The sequence below is a fragment of the Diadema setosum genome, chromosome 14 (genome assembly GCF_964275005.1).
Source record: "Diadema setosum chromosome 14, eeDiaSeto1, whole genome shotgun sequence".
NCBI lineage: Eukaryota > Metazoa > Echinodermata > Echinoidea > Diadematoida > Diadematidae > Diadema > Diadema setosum.
The window spans coordinates 15818972-15842210 of NC_092698.1; the positions used below are offsets into that span (position 1 = coordinate 15818972).

Consider the following 23239-nt stretch of genomic DNA (forward strand, 5'->3'; position numbering starts at 1 on the left):
CCGTACTTCAAAATTTTCAAAAATGGACTGATCGGTTTTTGCAAACAAACTCTTCATATATATATATATATATATATATATATATATATATATATATAATTTTATATATATATTTATTTTTTTATTGTACAATCTATAGATTAGATTTTCCTTTTCTAAACATTGCTATAATCCGAGCCACCTATAATTTGTTAACTCATAGGAATGTGATGTTGTTTTTTTTCTTCCTTTTTTAATTTATTTTTTCCCATTTTTTGGTTATAGGAAATATTTTTTGCATGTGTATTTCCAAAAACACTACATATAAAACAAAATATTTATATTCATCATATAGGATAGATCAGTATAGAAATCAATCAATTTGTCTTTTAATCATAAATTGTCGTTCAGACAAGAAGTACGGACAAGACTGCAGGCAGAGTTGCCTGTGCCGGAATGGTGCATCTTGTGATCATGTGACCGGAAACTGCACCTGTCAACTTGGCTGGGAAGGGCAGTACTGCACAGATCCCTGCCCACAGGGTTTCTATGGTGATGGATGTCACATAGCATGCCAGTGTGCCACTGGTTCTTTGTCCTGCGATCATGTGACTGGTTCCTGCATGTGCAGAAGTGGATGGATTGGTGAGTCCATCACTGCTTTTCTCGGGGGGGGGGGGGGGGCATTTTATGAAGCAGTTTATGTCCAGCAATTTTGCTCTCAACCAATCAGATGTATTTCAGTATCTTATAACAGTTTACGCGAAAAATTATCTGACATAACACTTCATGAAATGCCTCCTGAACTTCCTTGTGGTGTGGATTTTGATAGTGAATTGGATTTTTTTATGCCTCCGCCACGAAGTGGTGCTGGAGGCATTATGTTTTCGGGTTGTCCGTCCGTCCGTCCGTCCTTCCGTCCGTCCTTCCGTCCGTCTGTAATGAATTTTGTGGACAAGGTAACTATCGAAACTAATGAAACTTGGCATGTATGTGTATTAGGGGGTGAAGTTTTACCTATCAACTTTTGGGTGCGCATGCTCAAGGTCAAAGTTCAAAAGGTCAAGGTCAAATACATAAAATTTCACTATTTCCACCATATCTATTGAATGCCTGAAGATATTTTCTTGAAACTTAGTGTATACATGTATTACCCAATTAAGATTCTCTAGTGAAAGTTTGGGTCATGAGGTCAAAGGTCAAAGGTCAAAAGGTCAGGGTCAAATACATAAAATTTCACTATTTCCACCATATCTATTGAATGCCTGAAGAGATTTTCTTGAAACTTAGTGTATATATGTATTACCCAATTAAGATTCTCTGGTGAAAGTTTGGGTCATGAGGTCAAAGGTCAAAGGTCAAAAGGTCAGGGTCAAATACATAAAATTTCACTATTTCCACCATATTTATTTAATGCCTGAAGATGTTTTCTTGAAACTTAGTGTATACATGTATTACCCAATTAAGATTCTCTAGTGAAAGTTTGGGTCATGAGGTCAAAGGTCAAAGGTCAAAAGGTCAAGTAAACATATTAAAACTTCTTTTTTTTCTCCGTACCTTGGAAAATATTGTTCAAGGTATCTTCATGGAACATAGTATATACATGTACTGACTGGAAGTGATTATCTAGAGAATGTAGGGTTCATGGGGTCAAAGGTCAGGGGTCAAAGGTCAAGTGCAAGACTTCAAAATTTTACTATTACCCTCATATTTATGCAATGCCAGCAGGGTTATTTTTTTTTACACTTGGTGTATGCATGTGTAACCTAATAGAAATTCTCTGGAAAGATTTTTTTTCTCTTTTTGCCTCAAAGGTCAAAAGGTCAAAGATCAAGTGAAAGTGCTGAACTAACTTTTTCCTCCATATCTCGGAAGTGGCTCAAGTTACTTTGAAACTTAGTACATATTATGCATGTTCTACCTGAAAGTAATTATCTTATGAATTTTAGGGTCAAGGGCCAGATGAAAATGGTAACAATTTACTATTCAATTCAGAAATTGCACTTTTTCTCCTCACCTGTACCTTGAAAATTACTCAATGCCTAAATGTATGAATGGGTCAAAGTCAAGTTAAAGTCCTTAAATCCCTAGATTCATGCTCTCCTATTCATCCAATCAAACCTACGTCAAGGAAGGTGAACATTCAACACATTTGTGACAAACCTGTCATTCCAATATTTTGCCAATTTTGTGAAAATGTAATCACACATTGTCCACATGTACTATCTAGACCTATTGGGAAAATCATGCATTATGGCGGAGGCATACCAGTCGCCAAAGCGACATTTCTAGTTCTTTTTGGTATGTTATATTGTACATACTGTGGTATTTCCACACACTTGGTAAAGTGGTAATAATCCCATATCATTTATAGATAAAAAGTGTTTCTCCATAATCTAACTATACATAACCAAACTGAAAAAAAAAAATAATGATGAATAGATACATAGACAGGCTCTTAGCTTTGCACTGTACTGCAACAAGTATAATTATTTGTATATATATATATTTTTTCTTTTTTTTCATGTGGGCCTACTCCACTTAACATAATTTAGTTTACTGTGCGAATCTTGTCTCTCATCTACACCCCAAATCTGACTATTAAATCATAATTATGTATACATGATGTGTGTTTTGGTATAAATACAGGAAACTTACAGAAACTGAATGGGTTTGTTGAAATCAATATCAGTGAAATGTATATTAGTACCTTCATCAACCCTTCATGGGGCTGAAACAAAACATATACAATTTTTTCTCTATAATGTGATGTCAACTGTTTCAGGATATCATAGTCAAACTAAATCTTGTCTAAGATTTCTTATTAAAGTGGCATTCGTACTATAGACTTGCTCCTCTAGTGAAACAAGTCGTGAAACATTTTACAACTACCTTTTTTTTTTTTTTTTTTTGTCTGCATGACTCAGGTCAGTTTTGCGAGCTGCAGTGCCCGGAAGGCTACTATGGCGCAGGCTGCACCCAGGAGTGTCTGTGTGAAAATGGTGGGATTTGTGACCACATCACGGGTGACTGCACTTGTCTTGATGGATATACAGGACAGTACTGTTTGTCCACCTGCTCCAGTGAGTTTGTGTGAATTAAGTGCATGATGTTGATGTTTGACTGTATCAACCTGATCATCTCTTTCATATCCTAAGATCAGTTTCCTAAAGTTTGCACAAGCGTGATATATGAAAGAAATGAAATTATGATTTTTACAGGTCATATCAATTTCCATTTAAAGTGTTCCATTTCTTTAGTAACTACTTAGATACTATATTCAAATTAGGGCACATAGGAACCCCTACAGCCATACGGTTACAGCTCGTTATTCCGAAGGTTTGTTATTCCGAAGGCTCTTTATTCCTAAGATTCGTTCTTCCGAAGGTTCATTGTTCTGAATTTCATTTTCGGATTAACCAATCTTCGGAGTAACGAACCTTCGGAATAACGCCACAAATTTTTGGATTAACGAACCCTTTTTCATTTTCAGATTAATGAACCTCTAGGTACAGGGAATTTACGTGTTTCTGATTAAGGACCTTTCGGAATAGCGAACCTTCGGAATAACAAACAGCACCCCAGCCGGACAGTCGTTTGTGTCTCAGTCTATCTGAATAGAAACATTACTCTGGTTTGAATCAAATTTTCTTGGAGGCTTCTTTTTACTTTTACTATGTTCACTTTTTTCCCCCAATACTTACCTTTTTACAGGTTCTTTTGACAGGAAAAATAGCCAAAGAGAATCCAACTGAGCCCATCCAAAATGCTGCTTATATTCAAAAAGATAAGAAAAGCAAATGATTATCTGTTTGATTCAATTATATGGCTCCATCTCTGTTATCAATGTTATTGGAAAGTATAGATATAGTGCACGCATATTTTTGAGCAGGAGCTCTTTTTATCACCAGACTTGGCAATGCCTTGCTACTGAAAAAAAAATAAAGCAAAAGACAACAAGACAACAACAAAATTAATGTTATTCGCTATTCAACAGTGGCCATTCAGTGAAGACTGCATAATATCATACTTTTCCTCTTTGACTTCAATCATGTTGTTTGTTGGGGTGATGTTCGTTATTCCGAAGGTTCGTTATTCCAATGGGTCGTTAATCCGAAACACACAAATTCCCTATACCTAGAGGTTCGTTAATCCGAAAATGAAAAAGGGTTCATTAATCCAAACATTTGTGGCGTTATTCCGAACGTTCGTTATTCCGAAGATTCGTTAATCCAAACATTTGTGGCGTTATTCCGAAGGTTCGTTATTCCGAAGATTCGTTAATCAGAAAATGAAATTCGGAACCATGAACCTTCAGAATAACGAATCTTTGGACTAAAGAGCCTTCGGAATAACGAACCTTCGGAATAATGAGCTGTAACCATTTGTTGTTACTTCAAATGAGTCATTATAAATTGTATCTGAATGTGATATATTGCATCACAATTTCATCATAAGTGTATTGCAATCCCACTTAATAATGAGATTTATTTCTCCAGTTGTTGATTCCCTAGGACAAAATGTTCCATGTTTTCATTGAAATCTCTTAATTATCAACATTAAATACAAAGTTATGGAAGCATACAGCTATAGGAAACCTCTTCTATTTATATAGGTGCTATTCTTGAGGATTTTTCTTTTCTGTTTAGTTGCATCTACAGAAAAGTGAGTGAGTTTTGTTGAATAGTTGTTTTATAAGTTTGTTGCTTGATAACACTATGATGTCCCCTATACAGACAACAAGTACGGCAGAGCATGCGCCTTTGATTGTCAGTGCCTCAACGATGCCCTGTGCGACCACCGTGATGGGAACTGCACCTGTTTGCCAGGCTGGATGGGGGAGAGGTGTCAAGACCAGTGCTCCGATGGAACGTACGGTCCCCAGTGTGCCTCTGTCTGCCAGTGCCAAAATGATGGCCAGTGTGACCCAGTGACGGGCCACTGCACATGCCCTGCCGGCTTTATGGGCAACGCCTGCCAAACGCCATGTCCACAGAGTGAGTCGGCAACATTTACTGTATCTTTCTGTAGATTTTGACAAAATTCATATCAGCAGGAAAGAAGATCAATAAGTAAACTTACAGCTATATCTATATCTATATCTATCTATCTCTCTCTTTATATATCTGTCTATCTATCTATCTATCTATCTGTCTATCTATCTATCTATCTATCTATCTACGTACAGTTGTATCTATCTATCTATTTATCTATCTATCTATCTATATATTTAATGTATATCAAATATTATATCTATGTACAACTAGTTCTCTATATTTATCAATCTATCTATGTATCTCTCTCTATATATAGGTATAGAGGTAGTTATACACATTTATTTGTGTTCTTTATTACAAATCATAAATAAATGAATGAAGAAATATAATTCAAAGTAAGTTTGTTAAGGTGTGGATAGATATTGTATGATTGAACCAGGTAAAGGTATACACCAAGTAAAGATTGATAATATTAGGAGTGACAAAATGGCACTTTCATGACAGGGGCCATGAGAAGAGATCTGAATAGCTTCACATTGTTCTCTACCATACATAATATGCAAAATTTAACTCTCTTAGGCATATTGTGAGACTGCTCATTTGACATTGGATTCAGCACATCAACAATTTAGGCTGATAAAACAACATGGGGGGAAAAAACACCCTTTGCACTAGCATGAATATCAGTGTATGAACATACTTATTCTTAGAAAGTTGATCATTGCAATTATCTATGTGTTCACCCACACTCTAATTCTTCCAAATTTTCAATCCTTCCAACTTTTCTCTTGTATACCAGACTTTTTTGGAGTACAGTGCATGCACCAGTGCCAGTGCGGTAATGGTGGGAAGTGCGATAATGTAACAGGATCTTGCATGTGTACGCCTGGATATACTGGAAAGGATTGCAGTCATGTGTGCGAGAAGGGGTTCTTTGGATTGAATTGCTCAGGTATTGCTCTACATGCAGATGGTCATCACCTCTTGTTGTTTATTTCAATCAGAACCCCATTACTAGAAACCCAACTCGTGTTTAAACACCAAATTTCCAGCAGTGCATGGTGCCCAAGCGGGGATTTTGATTGAATGTACAACAAGCGCCGATTATCCTTTTGGTTATTAGATACACATTACGCGATAGGATATCCTAGTATGATAGAATATATCTTGATAATTCATTATCTTTGTGACAGAATATCTTCATGCAGTGTCTCTTGCATTTCAGTAGGGGATTTATATCAACCAGTCTCAATTGCGAGTCCGAGCCCCGCAATTTTATCCGTTTACACTGCAGGGCTCGGCCGCGCTTTTGATTCAAACCTTTCAATATTTTGTCGTAGTGGCGCTCTGCTTGTAAACAAACGCAATTTGGTATTGTCTGGTTTTCAGACCCTTTGCCAACTGAATTCCGTGGCGACAAAGTTGCCATTCGGGCAAAGGCCTTTGCCGAAGGAAAAAATCCTTGCAGGACAAAACCACCTTAAACAATACTAGTTTTCGACGTTGAGGGGGTTAATATCCTGAATAGCGAAAGATACAGGCAGAGGGTTTGGAAGCCAGACTAAAATTGGCCGCGCATTTGGCCCAGTTTGTGTTTACACTGAGAAAAGGCCGGGTTCGTCCGCGGCTCGGCCGTGGCCGAGACCACCTCCAGAGCGAGGCCAAATGTGAGGCCAATTTTGGCCACGCATTTGGCCTTTTGCGCGTTTACACTGAAATGAAGGTGGGCTCGGCCGCGGCCAAGCCGCGGCCTCGCCTCGCACTGTAAACGGGGTCCGAGTATACCTGAACACGGTTGTGTGGACTTATGCCATCCCCTCTAGCATGAGGAAAAACCCTCTGTCCCTCAGATAGGACATATACAATATTATTGTAAACTGAGGGTCACATGTGAGGGAGAGTTACAATTTTGTTCCACTTTACTTCATGCCAAGAGCAGGGTGCATCGATCCTGTAATATGTTTTACTCCCCACACACAACCACACCAGAAAATGGGTTAGTGATGCCATAACAGAAGAAGAAAAATTAAATTGAATATGCCGTGAGTAAAGTCAAGTGCCTATTAACCAATATACAGCTGATTTTAAACCTATTAACGTTAGTGTTGGGATTTTGCTGTGGATATAATCATGACCATTACCACTAAAAATGTGGCAGCAGCCCTTTCCTTGTACCAAATGGTAATTTGCTTTGATTTATGCATCTGGACTTATACCATTTGAATACGTGTTCTGTGGTATTACTGCATGTAATGTAGAGAGATGTGACTGTGCAAACGATGCCCTCTGTGTGCACACCGATGGTACCTGCCTCTGCAGTGCTGGTTTCACGGGGTCCAGATGCGAGCGGCGTTGTGACAGCGGCACCTTTGGTCCCAACTGCACACGTTCCTGTCCGTGCGAGAACGGCGCTTCCTGCAGTCCACTGGATGGCAGCTGCAACTGCACTGCAGGATGGCTTGGGGCAACCTGTTCTCTGCCTTGTGATACAGGTTACTATGGCAACGGATGCAGGGAGTTATGCTCTTGTCAAAATGGGGCCACCTGCAATCATACCAATGGTAAGCCCTCATTAATTGATGAGAAAACTGTATTTGTACAAGTGTAGCATGCACTTGTATAATGCATGCAGAATGCATGCACTATACAAGCCCTAAGCTCATGAATTAAAAATTGATATATGAAGTAAGGGTTAACATTGTCAAATTACTTCTTTGTTTTCAGGGGAGTGTACATGCCTAGATGGATGGCAGGGTGAGGATTGTGGTGAACCCTGTGCAGCTGGTTACTATGGCAACGGATGTAAGCAGGCATGCACCTGTGAAAATGATGCCTATTGTGACAACGTTAACGGGACATGCGTCTGTCTGCCAGGGTTCATTGGCGAAAGTTGCTCACAGCAGTGTCCAGAGGGTAGGTATATATTGCCCTCTATGAATAGATTCTGTAAATCCTTTCTTTTTGTCCATTATTTGTGGAGCATATCTAGCATAGTATTAATTTTGACTCTTATTATCTGGCTGATTGCTCTTATTATCTGGCTGTTTGCTCTTTGTTGTATTTGGGGCCATAGACAAACTGCGATTTATTGCAACTACTTAACAAATTGCCCTTCAGCAACATAAATGACCACTGATTATTTAGTTATCGAGTAGAAGCCATAATAAAAGATCATGGGCAGTCCAAATGGATTATGAATGGCCATGATTTTTTTTTTTATCATGGCTACTACTAAGACGCTGAATATTGGTAATCGATGGAGGACTATTTGAAATCAGTTTCAGTAAAAACAACTTGATGCCAGAAATCATTAATTTGCAGAACAATTATATCATCCACTCATGACAGCAATTGTCTTTTCACCCTCCATGGGCATGCACTATAAAGTTCACATGTACCACAGAAGGAAAATTGTGAGTAAAACATCTAAGATTTGACAGAAATGTGCCAACACTTATGTAGACTGACTCATTCTTCTCCTTGTCCCTTTAATCCTTTACACCCCCCACATCCCCCTGACTTTACTCTTCTCAGTTGGTACTTGGTAGTTTTATTCTGCATGCAAATAATCCTTGCAACGAAACTTGATATTTATTTGTATCAGGTCACATATTACTCAAGATGAATACGTGTGAGAAGAAACAAAAAAGGGAGGATGAAATAACCCCCTTAAAACTTCTCTGGGCACTTTGGATATGACACATCTCATTTTGAAAGGTCGTCTAATTGAATGAGTTTGTATCAGGATTCATCTCTCATGTGCTCTGTGTAGCATGAATACATAGTGCTCTGTGTCTTGAGTCACTTCCATCATCACAATTACCCTCCCATAATGATCAATATAAATTGTACACAATTTCAGTCTGGAAATTGGATATGCTCTGTGTAATGGTGGTACCATTACAGTGGAACACAATTCTTTTCACTTAGATAAGAATCTTCGAGATGAAAAAATGGATGAGGATAAGAAAAATGAAATGTGTACTATTATGGATGTGCAGCAGGACAATTGGTACTTGAGATGAGAAGAATGATAGATGAAGAAAAAAAAAAAAAAAAGGAAGATAATTAGGATTTTATATTGTAAAGCAAGATGTCTTCTAGGCATGAAATTTTTGTCAAATGCCACTGGCATTCAATGCATATTGTGTAGACAAGAACTTTCAAGTGCATTTTGATATCTATAGAATCTTGAATCTTGCAATATTTGTGAAATTAAAATGCACGAGAACATTTCTGGTTTTGCAGTGTTCCAGGGGGGCATTTCATGAAGCGTTTTGGTGGGGTATTTTTCTGACAAACTGTTACAAGCTACTGAAATCTTTGCATCTGTTTGGCTGAGAGCAAATTTGTCCGACAAAATGCTTCATGAAATGTCCCCCTGATGTGGTGGTACAGATTGTACCATCAAAGTAGGACATGTTGTTGTTGTTGTTATTGTTTCTGGGAGAATGAGAAAAAAAAACAACATTTATGAGCACTTTGCTGCTAGCAGTCTGAAGCATGTTTTGATGAACCAAAAATGACAGGTGCACATTGAATTGATTATTTATCTTCCCTACAACTGTGTTCCCAGAAAAAAACTACCTGTGTTGTCAAAGTAATAATGATAATTAAGAATGAATAACAAATGACTCCTTTGGGTGTATGTATCATTTTCCCATCTCCTTTTGCTGATTCACACAGGTTTCTATGGAGAAGGCTGCAACATGGAATGCCAGTGCCAGAATGGTACCTGTGAGCCCACCAACGGCATCTGTCGCTGCGCCCCTGGATTCCATGGGGCCACTTGTGACACCTTCTGCCCACAAGGTAGAATTCTTAGTACTTAAAGGACAAGTTCACCTTCATAAACATAAGGATTGAGAGAATGCAGCAATATTAGTAGAACACATTAGTGAAAGTTTGAGGAAAATTGGACAATCGATGCAAAAGTTATGAATTTTTAAAATTTTTGTGTTGGAACCGCTGGATGAGGAGACTACTAAGGCTTGTGATGTCATATGAGTACAACAGTATAAAGAAAATGTAAAGAAAATTAAACATATTTTCACTTTTTTCGCATAATAAAAGAACACTTGACTTGCCTCTTTTTAAACTTAAGGCAATGGGAATAATATTACCCTATATGTCAGTAACGAGTCAAGGGAATGTGTACTTTTTTCAAAAGATGAAACTTTGTGAAATTCTCTTTATATTTTCCTTATATTATTGTACGCATGTGACATCACACTCACACTGCAGTAGTCTTGTCATCCAGCGGTGATTGCACAAAAACTTCAAAAATTTGTAACTTTGGAATGAATTGTCTGATTTTCCTCAAACTTTCAATGATGTGTTCTACAAATATTGCTACATTCTCTCAATCCTTATGTTAACCCGTTGAGGACGGACTGATTTTGCTACAACACGCATTTCCCATAGACACCTGCCCGAATATACTCGGGACTCGTCCTCAACGGGTTAATGAAGGTGAACTTGTCCTTTAATTATCTTATAGGTTTGAATCCTGCTCGAGTACGTACACCCATGTTTTTTTATCATGACTACTACGAAAACACTGATCAATTCAGTGCTAACTTATGTCGATGTAGGGCAATTTGTCAATCAGTTGCAATGAAAAAACATATCGACGGAAGAATTTCATGTATCTGAGAAAAGAGGCTGTGAAGTACAGGGTCTATTCAAGCACTTAACTCTTTATATGCCATGTTCATACCCCCAAGTCAGTCGACGGCGTGCCAAGTTCACATATTCTGCTCAAATGCACAGACCCGCCCAAACTGATTGATAAATCGCCAAATGCCGCAGTACAATGAAAGCGTTTCTTGCGATTCTATTCCTGTCACATGCAGCTTGCCTTTGATGTTGTGATGGACTATCAAAGGGTATTCCCTCGTGGATTTGTGAAAAAATTCTCGGTTTCCATTACTGTTTTGTGAGCAAAAGTCATGCCTCTACAATAATGTACCGGTAGCTATACTGGTCATTTGAAAGAAAAACAAGCGTAGCTTTGTCATACAATTTACATTAATGCTAAGCTTGGCATTTTCTCTACTATTTTGTTCATCACATGTCCAGGGTAACAGAGATCTATAGCAGTTACGTACATTTGAAAAACAAGTTGTTTTCCCAAAGCATGACTAGGTTGGTGTCTCAGAATAATGTGGCACACAGGGGGATTACACCATGGCACATAAAGTGTTAATCTTTACCAAGCCGGGCTAGCCGTGCAATGAATGGGACAAAAGTAGGGAATAAACCACCATAGCAACAACAATGAAGGAATGTATCAGATTAAGCTAAAATTAAGCATGCTCTATCAACGCATTCTGTTCATGATTAATGCCAACTTTCAAAACAGTACCACCATCCTTTCAAAAGTTATCAGAGTTGAAAGTGAAGAGTGTGTAAAGGATTTGTAAGAAATGAAAAGGGGACTCTAAGACATACCTAATCACACTATTCTACAAAAAAGGGGTTGCAGAAAAACTGCTGAAAACACACTTTCCCATTCATTTTATGTAATGTAGAAGAGGAATAGCTCTATCAGAACATTATGAAAAACAAAGAATTGACTTGGTTGACCCGTTTCACCTTTTTTGAGTCCTCAGGTAAAATCATGTGTTGTGACTTTTTGTTGGTTTTGTGATGCATGGTCAGGAATGGCCATCCTGTGAACAATTTATCTTGCCATGACATGTTCTCTACCTCAATTTGCTGTGAAGGTACCTTCGGAGAAAGCTGCAATTCGGAATGTCATTGCCAGAACAATGCGACGTGTGATATTGTCACAGGCGCCTGCCATTGCCTGCCAGGCTGGATTGGTCCCCTCTGCGAGGATCCCTGCCCAAGTGGTTTCTATGGCAACCAATGTCACCAAAAGTGTCTTTGCTACAACAGGAGTCCCTGTGACCATGTGACGGGTAATTGCACCTGTGCTAGAGGGTACATAGGAAGCATGTGCCAGCACTCGTGCCCAAGACCAGGTACAGTAACTTTATCAGTGTGTGCTGTTATACAAGCAAAACATTGCAAAGTTTGTGTAGACATACCGTACAAACTTTGTGAAGGCTTCTCAAAGTTAAACTCTGTGATGTTTTGCCAGTTTGACCCTGGCTGATGACCTACATGTAATTTTTCTTTTCCCCCAATGATGTTGTATAATATGAAGAGCTCTTGGTTCTAATCAAACAAACAGCTCTTGGGGGAAAAAATGTGAACTACAAGATAAAAGAGTTGTTTGTAAAGAATGCCAAGTAAACAAAGTTAATTTCATGGTCTGTATTTACTCATTTATAGGTAAAATCAATACCAAATTTGATACATCCTTGTCAGCAAAATGATTGACAGCAGAGATATTGATTACTTGTATGTTTCTTGTTTACTGCTAGGGAGCATAATTCACACACAACACCTGTTTTTGTGACATGCCAATTGCTTGTGGCTGCAGCTCAAACACCTGTGTTTGGTATGAGATATGAATTCACACATAAGAAGCCTGGTTTTAGACAACCTACAGACTTAACAATGTACCAGCACAGTTCACTCTTTTGCACATTAAAGAACTCCTGGATCTGCATAAACATAACATGCACTAAATTCAAGAATTAGCCATCACATCTAATGTGTCAATTATAAGTTGACAAATTGTCTCAATCGCAATTACTGTTTTAGTAATTTCACTGATTTATTGCCCAGAACATACTATCACTGACACAAAATCCTTTTGTGAAATGATATAGATTTCTTGTATGATTAAAAGGACTACTTGTGGACAATAGAGCCAATCTATTAAAGATTTCACCCACTGTCATTCTGTGTGAGTTTCAAATACATAGACATACATACCCTAGCTTAGAGTGATATGAGTAATGTTTGCATTCTATTCATGCATTATCCAGCACAATGTTAGCATCAGGTATTATACAACGTCCAAGTAGATCCTTGTAATTTGATTGGAGGATTGTTGGTGACGTGATATTCAATAAGTACTCCATTCAACGCGCCGTGCAATTTTGGTTCTATTTTTGCGTGCAACTTGGTTCAATTTTTTCGCTCTATTCCATGGTTCGAGAAATTGTACGGTACTGCATGTACTGTACTGTGTGTTGCATATTGAGGATCGCATGCAGCTAGCGCAGTGTACGTGTGCGGTACATGCATGCGCGTATGTAGGCCTATGTAGTGCTAGTGCACGAGCGCTAGCTGTGACCTGTATAGGCCTATCTACACTAATTGCACAAGCCAGAAAGAGAATTGCAATGGATCCACATGTAAGTATGGCTATATTTTTCATACATATATAGACTTCTAGGCCTACTTTGACCTACCCAACAATCCTCCACCACCAAATTCTGTAACAAAGATCTACTTGGACGTTGTATAAAACAAATACAGTAGTGTATGGTCTTTACTCGTGCAATGGAACGAGATTTCGCACTCGGTGAAAGATGAGGCGCACTATTCAACTCAGCTTCGCCTAGTTCAATAGAAAGCCTCGATCTTTCACCTCGTGCGAAATCTGGTACCATTGCACTCGTGACCATTCACTATTTGTATACTATTATTGATACTATCAAAATATGAGGCAGTTATGGAATTATCACATCCCCCCCCCCTTGCACAACAATATAATTGCTCGATCACACATACACACACAGACACACATTTTACAGAGTTTTATCATTAGGTGGAAGTTTTCCACCTCCCTCAGCTCGTTTAATTTTGATCATAAGTAGTATCTGGACAGTTCTAAACACTCCATATCACAAAAAAGATAAATAATGATAATGATAAAGGAGGATGACCTGGGGGAAATCCTGATAATGACATTTTTTTTTTCCACGAGGCAATCAAGATGCACACGACACATGATTTAAAATTTTTTTTATAACACACATCTCATAGTGGATATAGAATAGTGTAGGAGGCCATGTAAAGTATATAATTTGGAATGTGGGGTATCGCACTTTGACTCCCCTCCCACCCCACCCCAATTTTGGCCAGTTTTTAGCTGATTGTCACCAAACTTGATGTGTTGGTGCCCTCTCATGTATTTCATGAGAAGACATAATGAAATCTATGATATCTTTTGTTTTCTTTGATTTGTCTAATTGATTATGCAAATATGTTTTTTTTTTTGTTTTTTTGTTTTTTGTAAAGGAATTCTTTTTTTTTTGGCAGTTTCAATGCAATCTATTATGGCATGCTTGTGGCTTATAATGTAATTTAATATACTGTGGGTTTTTTTTTTCTTGAAATTCAGAATTTTCACAGTCATTTTGATAACCTCTTCAGAGGAGAAATCTTATGTAATCCTTTCTTTTCAAATGATAATATGTATTTCTTTGTTTTTAACATTGTCTTTTTTTTTTTAGCAGGAATATTTCATGATAGCTAAAGGGGATGTTATCTGTGGAAAACCAGTCAAGAAAGAAATTTTTATGACATTGTACACATTTAGGGAACAACAATTATTTTTTGTGACATTGGTCACAAATAATAAGTGCTTTATCTCAGCAAGTGTATGATTGTTATGATTGGGAATGTGCACCACTTTGATATACAAGGATCAAGAAGTATCAAATAACTTATCTTTAATAGTTTTGTTTTACAACCTTTTTGATGACTATAACCAAGTCAATAATGAACAACTTAAATGATAGATTCATGAGATAGATTCATGAATTCATGTGTTCATTGCTCATGATTTGTAGATCTTTTCATCGGATTAAACTGTGAGGAACCCTGCCAGTGTGAACTTGGGGGTGTGTGTCACCACGAAACTGGCCAGTGTCTTTGCGAAACCATGGGTGACTGCAGACAAGAGTGTCCAGAGGGTTTCTATGGAAATTCCTGCCGCATGGTCTGCAACTGCGAGAATGGGGTGTGCGACCAGGTTACGGGTGAATGCCAGTGTGAAGCAGGTAGGTTTCTATCGTATGTTTTATTATATAGGATGTGAAAAGCACCGCTCACTGCAAAACAGATGCATCATTGCTAGATTTGTAATTTGTGAGTGCACAATTCAATCAACGAAACAATATTTTTTCATCTTCTTTTTGTCGGGAACTACCCTGACAAGACCCCTGATCTTTTGTAGTTTCCATGTTTCATTTATAGATATCATATGTTATGTATTGGATGTTACCTCATTCACTGTCTTCAGTTTGTTATTGTACATAAGATATGTATTTTAAATGAAACAGAATAAAGTTCAAGTTCAACTTTTAAGTACAGGTACATTCAAATATTGTGTATAAACCTTTTGTAATGGAGTGGCAGACATACATATTTTTTGTTTTACAGTAGTGTTCTTAACTGCATCCAGCAAAGGTATGCTGAAGTGTGTACATTATATAGATGATGACTGGTGGGGGAGGGAACATACCGAATGTTCCACCCGAAGGGTTTGAAATGCTATTGAGGGACTTATAGCCTCCCGAAATAGCATTTCAAACCCTGAGGGTGGAACGTTTGGTACATGTTCCTGACAACAAAAGTCATCATCTGTTATATTATATGGGTTTTAATAGTCAAATACTAGTACATCAAATACGTCAACGTCAAACACCAGCACACGTACTCGATCGCTATGCGTTACGCACTCGCGCAGAGCCAAATTCACTGGTGCGGGTCCTTCTGTCATTTGTTATGTGAAAATGTTTTCCCACGGGAGAACATTACAAAAATGTTTTCCCATGGGCGAACATAACGAATGTTCTCCATCACGTGACTGTGTTTAGCCAATCACTAACCGGTATTTGACTAACCCATTTAATATTCAAATATATGACATTACTACAGGCAGAAAACTAGAATCTTGCGGGGTCAGTACTGTACTACTAGAGCTAGTTCTGGTGTGGTAGGAAATGAACTTGCTCCAGCAATTGTACTTGGATCCACCATGGTGTTCAAAGAGATTGACATTTGACATTTCTTGAGTAAGGGGGATATAATGTCAAGTCTTTTGTACTCATATATTGCAGGTGTTTAATTATTCCATCTGGCCTGTTGTTAAACATTAATCTCTTTTATGAACTGTCATGGAATCTATAAAGGCTGGATGGGAAGCAACTGTTCAGAGCCATGTCCAGACGGATTGTACGGTGCCTCGTGTGCACTGCGATGCCAATGTAAGAATGGCGGTTCTTGCCACCAGCTCACAGGAGTGTGCACCTGTTCTGCAGGCTGGAAAGGCGGGGACTGCTCCGTGGAGTGTACAGAGGGGTCATTTGGCGTGGCCTGCAACTCAACCTGTCAGTGTCAGCATGGTGCCCTCTGTGATCATGTGACTGGCAGTTGCGGATGTCAGCCTGGTTACAGGGGAGCATTATGTGAACTGCTGTGTGAGGAAGGTAAGAGGATAAACCAAAATACAATGATACATTGTGTTCAGAAAGTGATATCTTTAATATGATTTCATTTTATCTTCCCATGATACAATTATCATAGGCCTATGCATAAACAAAGTCCACTCCAGTGAGCAATTGGTTACTGGAAGTAATGGAAGTATGTTCCCTTAAGTCAGCAAATCAGAAGGTTTAAAGTGTTCACAGACTGGTTTGCAACCAATGCATTGAATGCCAGTGGCAATTCGTGAAAGCTTCATGCTCTGAAAAAGGCCACCAGACCCAACAAAAAGTTTCATGCCAAGGATGTTTCTGGTTTTACAGTATATGCTATTATTTGTTATCTATGTATTGTTGAATTTTGTACATTTTTGGATGTTACATAGATAATTATTTTCTCTCTATTCTCTCTTTTTCGACTTTCATCTTTTTCTATGTCATCTTCCTCTTTGCTGTCATTGTTACCATTAATTCTTACTTTTGCATGTATGTCATTATCATCATCATCACCATCACCATCACCATCACCATCGCCATCATCATCATCATCATCATCATCACAATCATCATCATTTATCACATCATTGTCATCATCATTCCTATCTCATTGGATAACATTTGGTTTAACTACAGGTTTCTATGGTGTGCAGTGTCGGGAGGAATGTGGGTGCCAGAACGAAGCCACCTGCAATAGTGTCAATGGGTCTTGCTCCTGTCAACCGGGTTGGATGGGGCAGTTTTGTGAAACCCCTTGCCCTGGTGAGTGTAGAAACCATAACTGGATTTCACCATATGGCATGCCCTTTGGTAGCAGCTATATATATACCAGAAGGCCTGCCTGTACAGTCTTGTGCTATACTGTACTGTCCTCAATGATCGGTATGCACACACGATTTTCAAAGAGAATATAATGCAAATATATAGGCCTACATTGTATTTGGATTTAGAGATTACATTGAGGGAATAGTTTGTACAAGTTATTATGGAAGTTTGAAGAAAATCTAACAATCTGTTGAAAAGTTTTGATGCCACAATGGCTTGGTGAGAAGATGCAATGTTTTGTGGTGTCATGCATGGACAATGATGTGGGTAGAATATAAAGAATGGACTATGATATTCAAATAGAATTAATGAAAATTCAGCATTTTTTCAATTTTCTATATCATAATGAAAGATCACAAGACTTACTTCTTCAAGAAAGTAGGGGAAATAGTATTACCCCCTTAACATGTTTCAGTAACAAGTAATGAGGGAATATGTGCTTTCATGAAATCAGATTTTGTGGAAATCACTTTATATCATCTTTTTATTGTTGTCCGATTATAAATATCACAATCTGCAGTAGTCTTGTCATCCATCATTGGCAACTTTGAAACTTTAAACATTCATTACTTTTTTAATGGATTGTCTAATTTTCCTCAAACTTTGCTGACATGCTGTAGTAATATTGCTGCATTTTCTCAATCTACATGTACATTTGAGGTTTATTCCCCTCCAATTGTCTTTGTCATAATAATTGTAAATACATTCTGAAGCCTAGCTCATTGTTTTGCAGAGAGTGATAAAAGATCAGATTTCCCAGAGTTGTAATGACAAGCATAAGCTCATGAAGTCCTGGAGTTACTCGCTGAAAATATTATCATCTTTTCATTATTGAATTGGCATCCCAGTTTCCTGGCATTTCTTGTACTGTACTACAGATAGTTGGATGGAATTTCAATTTCTCTTTTATTAATTCAAATGAAACTTTAGTTCCAATGTCACAAACTCTTTCAAATACAACATCGTAGATAGCCCCAACATGCAAATGATATATTGTTTTGCATTCTTTTTCATCAGATGGTACATATGGTGCTGACTGTGTAGGATTGTGTGAGTGCCAAAACGGGGGAATGTGCCAGGGGGTAGATGGCAGGTGCGATTGTGCGGCTGGCTGGCAAGGGGAAAACTGCCAATACGCGTGTCCAGTGAACAGGTATGGAGAGATGTGCCGGGGCCAGTGTCAGTGCAACAATGGATCGTGCAACTCCGTCACAGGGGAGTGCTCTTGCAGGGCTGGCTGGAGAGGAGAACATTGTGACCAGCCTTGTCCGGCAGGTAGGGAACTATGTTTTCTTGAGAGGTGATGATCGAGACAAAATATTTTCTTCTTTTCCTGCCCAGGATGGGCTTTTATCACTGCTTATTTTTAGGGCCTTGCCATGATTGGCACGTTTCTGTGCATGCTCTCAACTCCCAGTGTAGTATAGGTAGCTATACTGCTGGGATTATACCCACTGAACCTTTCTACCAGGGACATTGTTGAGTGCAATTGCATTATTCTTTGTAAAGAACAAGTTTGCTCAAAATGTGATTGGGCCATGTTATAGCTGTTCTCTTCTGATGAACACTGTTTTATTTTTGCATCTTTAAAAACTATTTTGCAATGTCAATACTCTACTTGTATCATTCACTTTGTGACTTTGGTCTTCTGGTATTCGTTTTGTGAGATTGTGAACTTATGTCGTATTTGAAAAAAAAAGTTCTTACAGCTATTTAAGAATGCCATCTGAAAGTGATTAAAGGCAGAAAAGACAGGAAAGTAGCCATTCCCACATTCTAAACTGACACTATCCCAAACATGACTGAGGGTCCAACTTTAGGTATGATTAAAAAATTGTTTTTGTTTATCTTTTTTGTATATTTCCTAACTTAAGGCACTTACGGCATAATGTGCAGCCAGATGTGCAAGTGTGAGAATGAGGCCGAGTGTCAGGCGGACTCGGGGGTGTGTTCATGCAGACCTGGCTGGCAGGGAGAATTCTGCAACATGCCCTGCGGTGAAGGGTGGTACGGCACCAGATGCAACCAAGAGTGCACCTGTCTGCACGGTAGCCTCTGCCATCATGTGACGGGAGAATGCACCTGCACACCGGGCTTTCATGGAGAGAACTGTGCTCTCACCTGCAGTCAATGGCGCTATGGGGCAAACTGCTTTCAGAGCTGCCAGTGCGAACACGCCGTGTCGTGCGACGCAGGCGTGGGCACATGCATATGCGAGGCGGGCTGGACAGGAGAGAGGTGTGACACAGCCTGCCCTCAGGGGTCGTACGGCTTGCGCTGCCAGTCCAACTGTAGGTGCACAAATGAGGCAGTCTGCAATCCTGTTGATGGCTCATGTACCTGTCCAGCTGGATTCCAAGGACAGTTTTGTGAGGAAACCTGTACCAGTAAGTTTGTCTTCCAGTGTATAGGGCCTACCCATTGAGTGTCAGTAATTCTGTGTCTTGTGTACTGTAGGTCTTCTCTGCTATATATTTTGCGAGGATTTTATATTTGCAAATTTTATGATTCGCATGCCATTGGCAAATTTTTACAAAATTATTAAATCTGATCCCGACATAAATTTATGCATCATGCATGCATACTTTTCTCTGTTCATTACTGTACTCCATTTTTAATTGCACATTTAACCACCAGTGAAATTGTCAGAAAGTCCAGATTTGCGAAAAATTAGAATTGCTATTAAATACAGTATTCATCGCATAATCGGGCATCTGATAATCAGGAACCTCGCTTAAATGACATACGCTTCCTAGAAACATTTCCAATGCATGTTATTTTCACTGGATAATCGGATGGGAACCTCTGATAAACGGGACAATTTTTCTTCAAGCGATCTTTGATTTTGTTGATATTTTACACAAAAAATCTACCAAAATACCACAACAATATTTCAAAGATTCCCTATCAGTTGTCGTTTACATCGAACTTACAAAGCAAGCTTCGGACTGGTGTGTTGTGACCTCCGTTCATCCAGTACACGTACATGCATAGCCACTAAAGCGCCGTGTATAAGTATCCATGCCATTGCGAAACACATGCTTTCGCGAACATTCTTCTCCCCTACATATAAGCAAAGCCATGTGCAGGGAGAGCTAGAGGGTCGCGCCGACGGGTAGCGTGGTTGTGTATTCATGTACATGTACAGTATGTCAGTATGCGTGTGTGTGTGTGTGTGTGCGCTACATGTACATGTCGTATGCCATTAGTGTATGGTGAGTGCTCATCGCGAAATCGGGCACCCCGCTTAAAGGGGCCGTGTTTGCTACTCCCAACCGGTCCCGATTATGCGACGAATACTGTATATGGCTTATACAGTATAGCGCTTTATTAGAATAAAATATTCGCTCTCATTGAGCCCTTTGTTATCCATATATTTGATCCACATGTCAATTTTATCACTGTCTGTCTGTATATATATATATATATATATATATATATATATATATTTTATTTTTATTTTTTTCACAACAATACGCAGGTCAATATAAAAACTCCGTTAGAGACGTAGATTTGTGTAAGTACGCGCTACCACTAACGACGCATCTTTTATTTTCATTTATATTTCTACTTCAAAATAAAATGTCAAATCTATTGACTTGACAAAGCCCTATGGGCGAAAATTCGTCAAATTTACCTCCCTAACGGAGTTTTTACATTGACCTATTGTTGTGAATCTATACTTTCTTAGGACTCCCAGCAGAAACTAATTGCTGTTATATATATATATATATATATATGTATATATATATATATAGATATATATGTACCACTCAGTCTCCCTCTCTTTAGTATATCTATATCTTCCTCATTTGCAGCATTCTGTATAGTTTTATTTGATGTCAATTTTGTGTGTTTGTTTATTTTGTCATACTCTTTAGACAATAGGTTTGGTGTGAACTGTGCCAGTGAATGCCAGTGCGACCACGCCCACTCCTGTTCCCCATCATCTGGTGAATGTTTCTGCCTTCCGGGCTGGACTGGGGAGTCGTGTGACAGGCCCTGCAGTGAGGATTACTATGGCGATGGATGCAACTACACCTGTTCCTGTCAAAATGGCGGGTCATGCAACCATATAGATGGGGGATGCACATGCTCAGAAGAATGGGTTGGGGACCAGTGCGAGATATCATGTAACACTTGTGAGTTTAACTGCCTGATGGAAACCTGAGAAAGTGTATTATTCAATTGTATTGCAATCATGCGATTAGGATATGTGTGGATATACGACTATATTCATGTGATGCTGGATATATGACTATATTTATATTTATGTGATGCTGGATGTACACTGTCAGCTGCCACATTTCTGGTCGTCAAATCAATCTTGAGATCAGATTATGCCTTTACATTCATCCTATGCAAACTGTAAGATCATTGAAAATGAAAGAGGTTTTCACAATTGTTTCAGTGTGTATATTTCATTTTGTCTTTGCAAATATGGAACTAAGAGGTTTAAATAATATTGGGTTCAACATTCTGTTCATGTTTTGTAGCAGTGTGTGGTTAGTTTAGCAACACAGAAATCCAGAACACAGAAAAACTGTTTTTACCCTTTAATGTGCATTATCATAACTCCATACTTGGAATAGAAGGGGAAAACTGCAAACCCTTCATTGCTCTGTAGTTGTTCGTATACAGCAGTTCCTCACAAAAAAAAAAATAATAATAATAATTATGTGTTCATTTTGTTATTCATTTTCACTATTAGTTGGTTTTGCAGCTGTATTCAAATGTGATGCAGAATATATGGCAAGTAGTCCATTCACTTCTCTATACTTGATAGTTTAACCTATTAAGCAATGTCGTTGTATCTATGTTGCATTGGTTGATGCAGTGGCTGGACATGTTCTTGGATGCCGCCCTCGCTGCCAGTGTAATAATGGCGGCACATGTGACTCCGGTAGTGCAGTGTGCATCTGTCCTCTTGGCTGGACGGGTGACCAATGTCAGGAGGCATGCCCTGTGGGACGTTACGGCCAGAACTGTTCCCAAGAGTGCGACTGTCAGAATGATGCCCTGTGTGAGAGATTCAACGGGGAGTGCGAGTGTCAGCCAGGCTGGCGGGGAGCATTCTGCTCTTTGCCCTGCCAACCTGGAGTCTACGGTACTGGATGTCGGCGTGAATGTTCCTGCGTAAATGGGGCTTCCTGTCATCATATCACAGGTCATTAAATGGTTCAATATTTTTGTAACTACAATGTAATAATCCTTTCCCAAAATTAATCTCATCAGTGACAAGTTGTCATAGATGTGACAAGCTACTGAAATCCTTGCATCTGATTGGCTGAGAGCAAATTTGTCATAGAAATGTAGCAGTTGTGACTGATGACAAGTTTTATGAAACAGGCCCCTAGTCAACATCTTTTGCCTCCTCCATCCTCTCTTATATTCCTGCTGAAATTCTTGTGATCTCAAAAGACGTGACTAGTGTACAAAAAGATATACCAGATGATATTCTGTTAAATACTCGTCCAGCTGTGATATCATTTTTTTTTTTACTGTTTAACAGTCTTGTATCACACAGGGAAAATGGTATCCAAAAAAAGTCATCCAATGATTAGCCCTCACTATAAAATGGTGATATGGATCCTTATCGAATGATTGGCTGAGAGCAATTATGTGACCAGTTTTTCATTTTGCCTAACATGCCCAGCGGACATTAGTCTTTGCCATTGCCCACATACTAACGACCTATTTCTGGTATTAGTGTAGGTAACAAGAAGGTTTTGATTCTGACAGTATGCTTGTTTCCTGGCATTTGTAGGTGAATGCAATTGCACCCCAGGCTATACTGGTCGCCACTGTGAGGAAGAGTGTCCCGAGGATAGATACGGACTCCAGTGTCAGTTCCCTTGCGAGTGTGAAAATATGGCGGTGTGTCATCCCGTGGACGGGGAGTGCATCTGCCAAGCAGGATGGCAGGGTACACGGTGCTCGGACCCCTGCGATGAGGGCTTCTATGGTGTCCAGTGCAAGGAGGCATGCCAATGCCAGAATGGGGCTGCGTGCAATCACGTTGACGGACGGTGCACGTGTGCCGATGGCTGGATCAGCGACTTCTGCGACACGCCCTGCGACCGTGGC

General features: G+C 39.1%; 1 protein-coding gene across 2 annotated transcripts in view; it reads left to right on the forward strand.

Moving 5' to 3' along the window:
* Nucleotides 1–23239, forward strand: part of LOC140238368 (uncharacterized) — a 40427-nt gene that overhangs the window by 10519 nt on the left and 6669 nt on the right. For both annotated transcript variants that reach the window (XM_072318301.1, XM_072318302.1), the window contains exons 7-22: nucleotides 391–624; nucleotides 2907–3062; nucleotides 4716–4976; nucleotides 5776–5928; nucleotides 7235–7537; nucleotides 7701–7889; nucleotides 9663–9788; nucleotides 11705–11965; nucleotides 14696–14905; nucleotides 16040–16336; nucleotides 16964–17089; nucleotides 18170–18427; nucleotides 19027–19539; nucleotides 21034–21294; nucleotides 21990–22319; nucleotides 22920–23239. The exon at nucleotides 22920–23239 is cut by the window's right edge and continues 214 nt beyond it. In XM_072318301.1, the coding sequence (XP_072174402.1) occupies nucleotides 391–624; nucleotides 2907–3062; nucleotides 4716–4976; nucleotides 5776–5928; nucleotides 7235–7537; nucleotides 7701–7889; nucleotides 9663–9788; nucleotides 11705–11965; nucleotides 14696–14905; nucleotides 16040–16336; nucleotides 16964–17089; nucleotides 18170–18427; nucleotides 19027–19539; nucleotides 21034–21294; nucleotides 21990–22319; nucleotides 22920–23239 (3998 nt within the window). The remainder of the gene's footprint in view (nucleotides 1–390; nucleotides 625–2906; nucleotides 3063–4715; nucleotides 4977–5775; nucleotides 5929–7234; nucleotides 7538–7700; nucleotides 7890–9662; nucleotides 9789–11704; nucleotides 11966–14695; nucleotides 14906–16039; nucleotides 16337–16963; nucleotides 17090–18169; nucleotides 18428–19026; nucleotides 19540–21033; nucleotides 21295–21989; nucleotides 22320–22919) is intronic.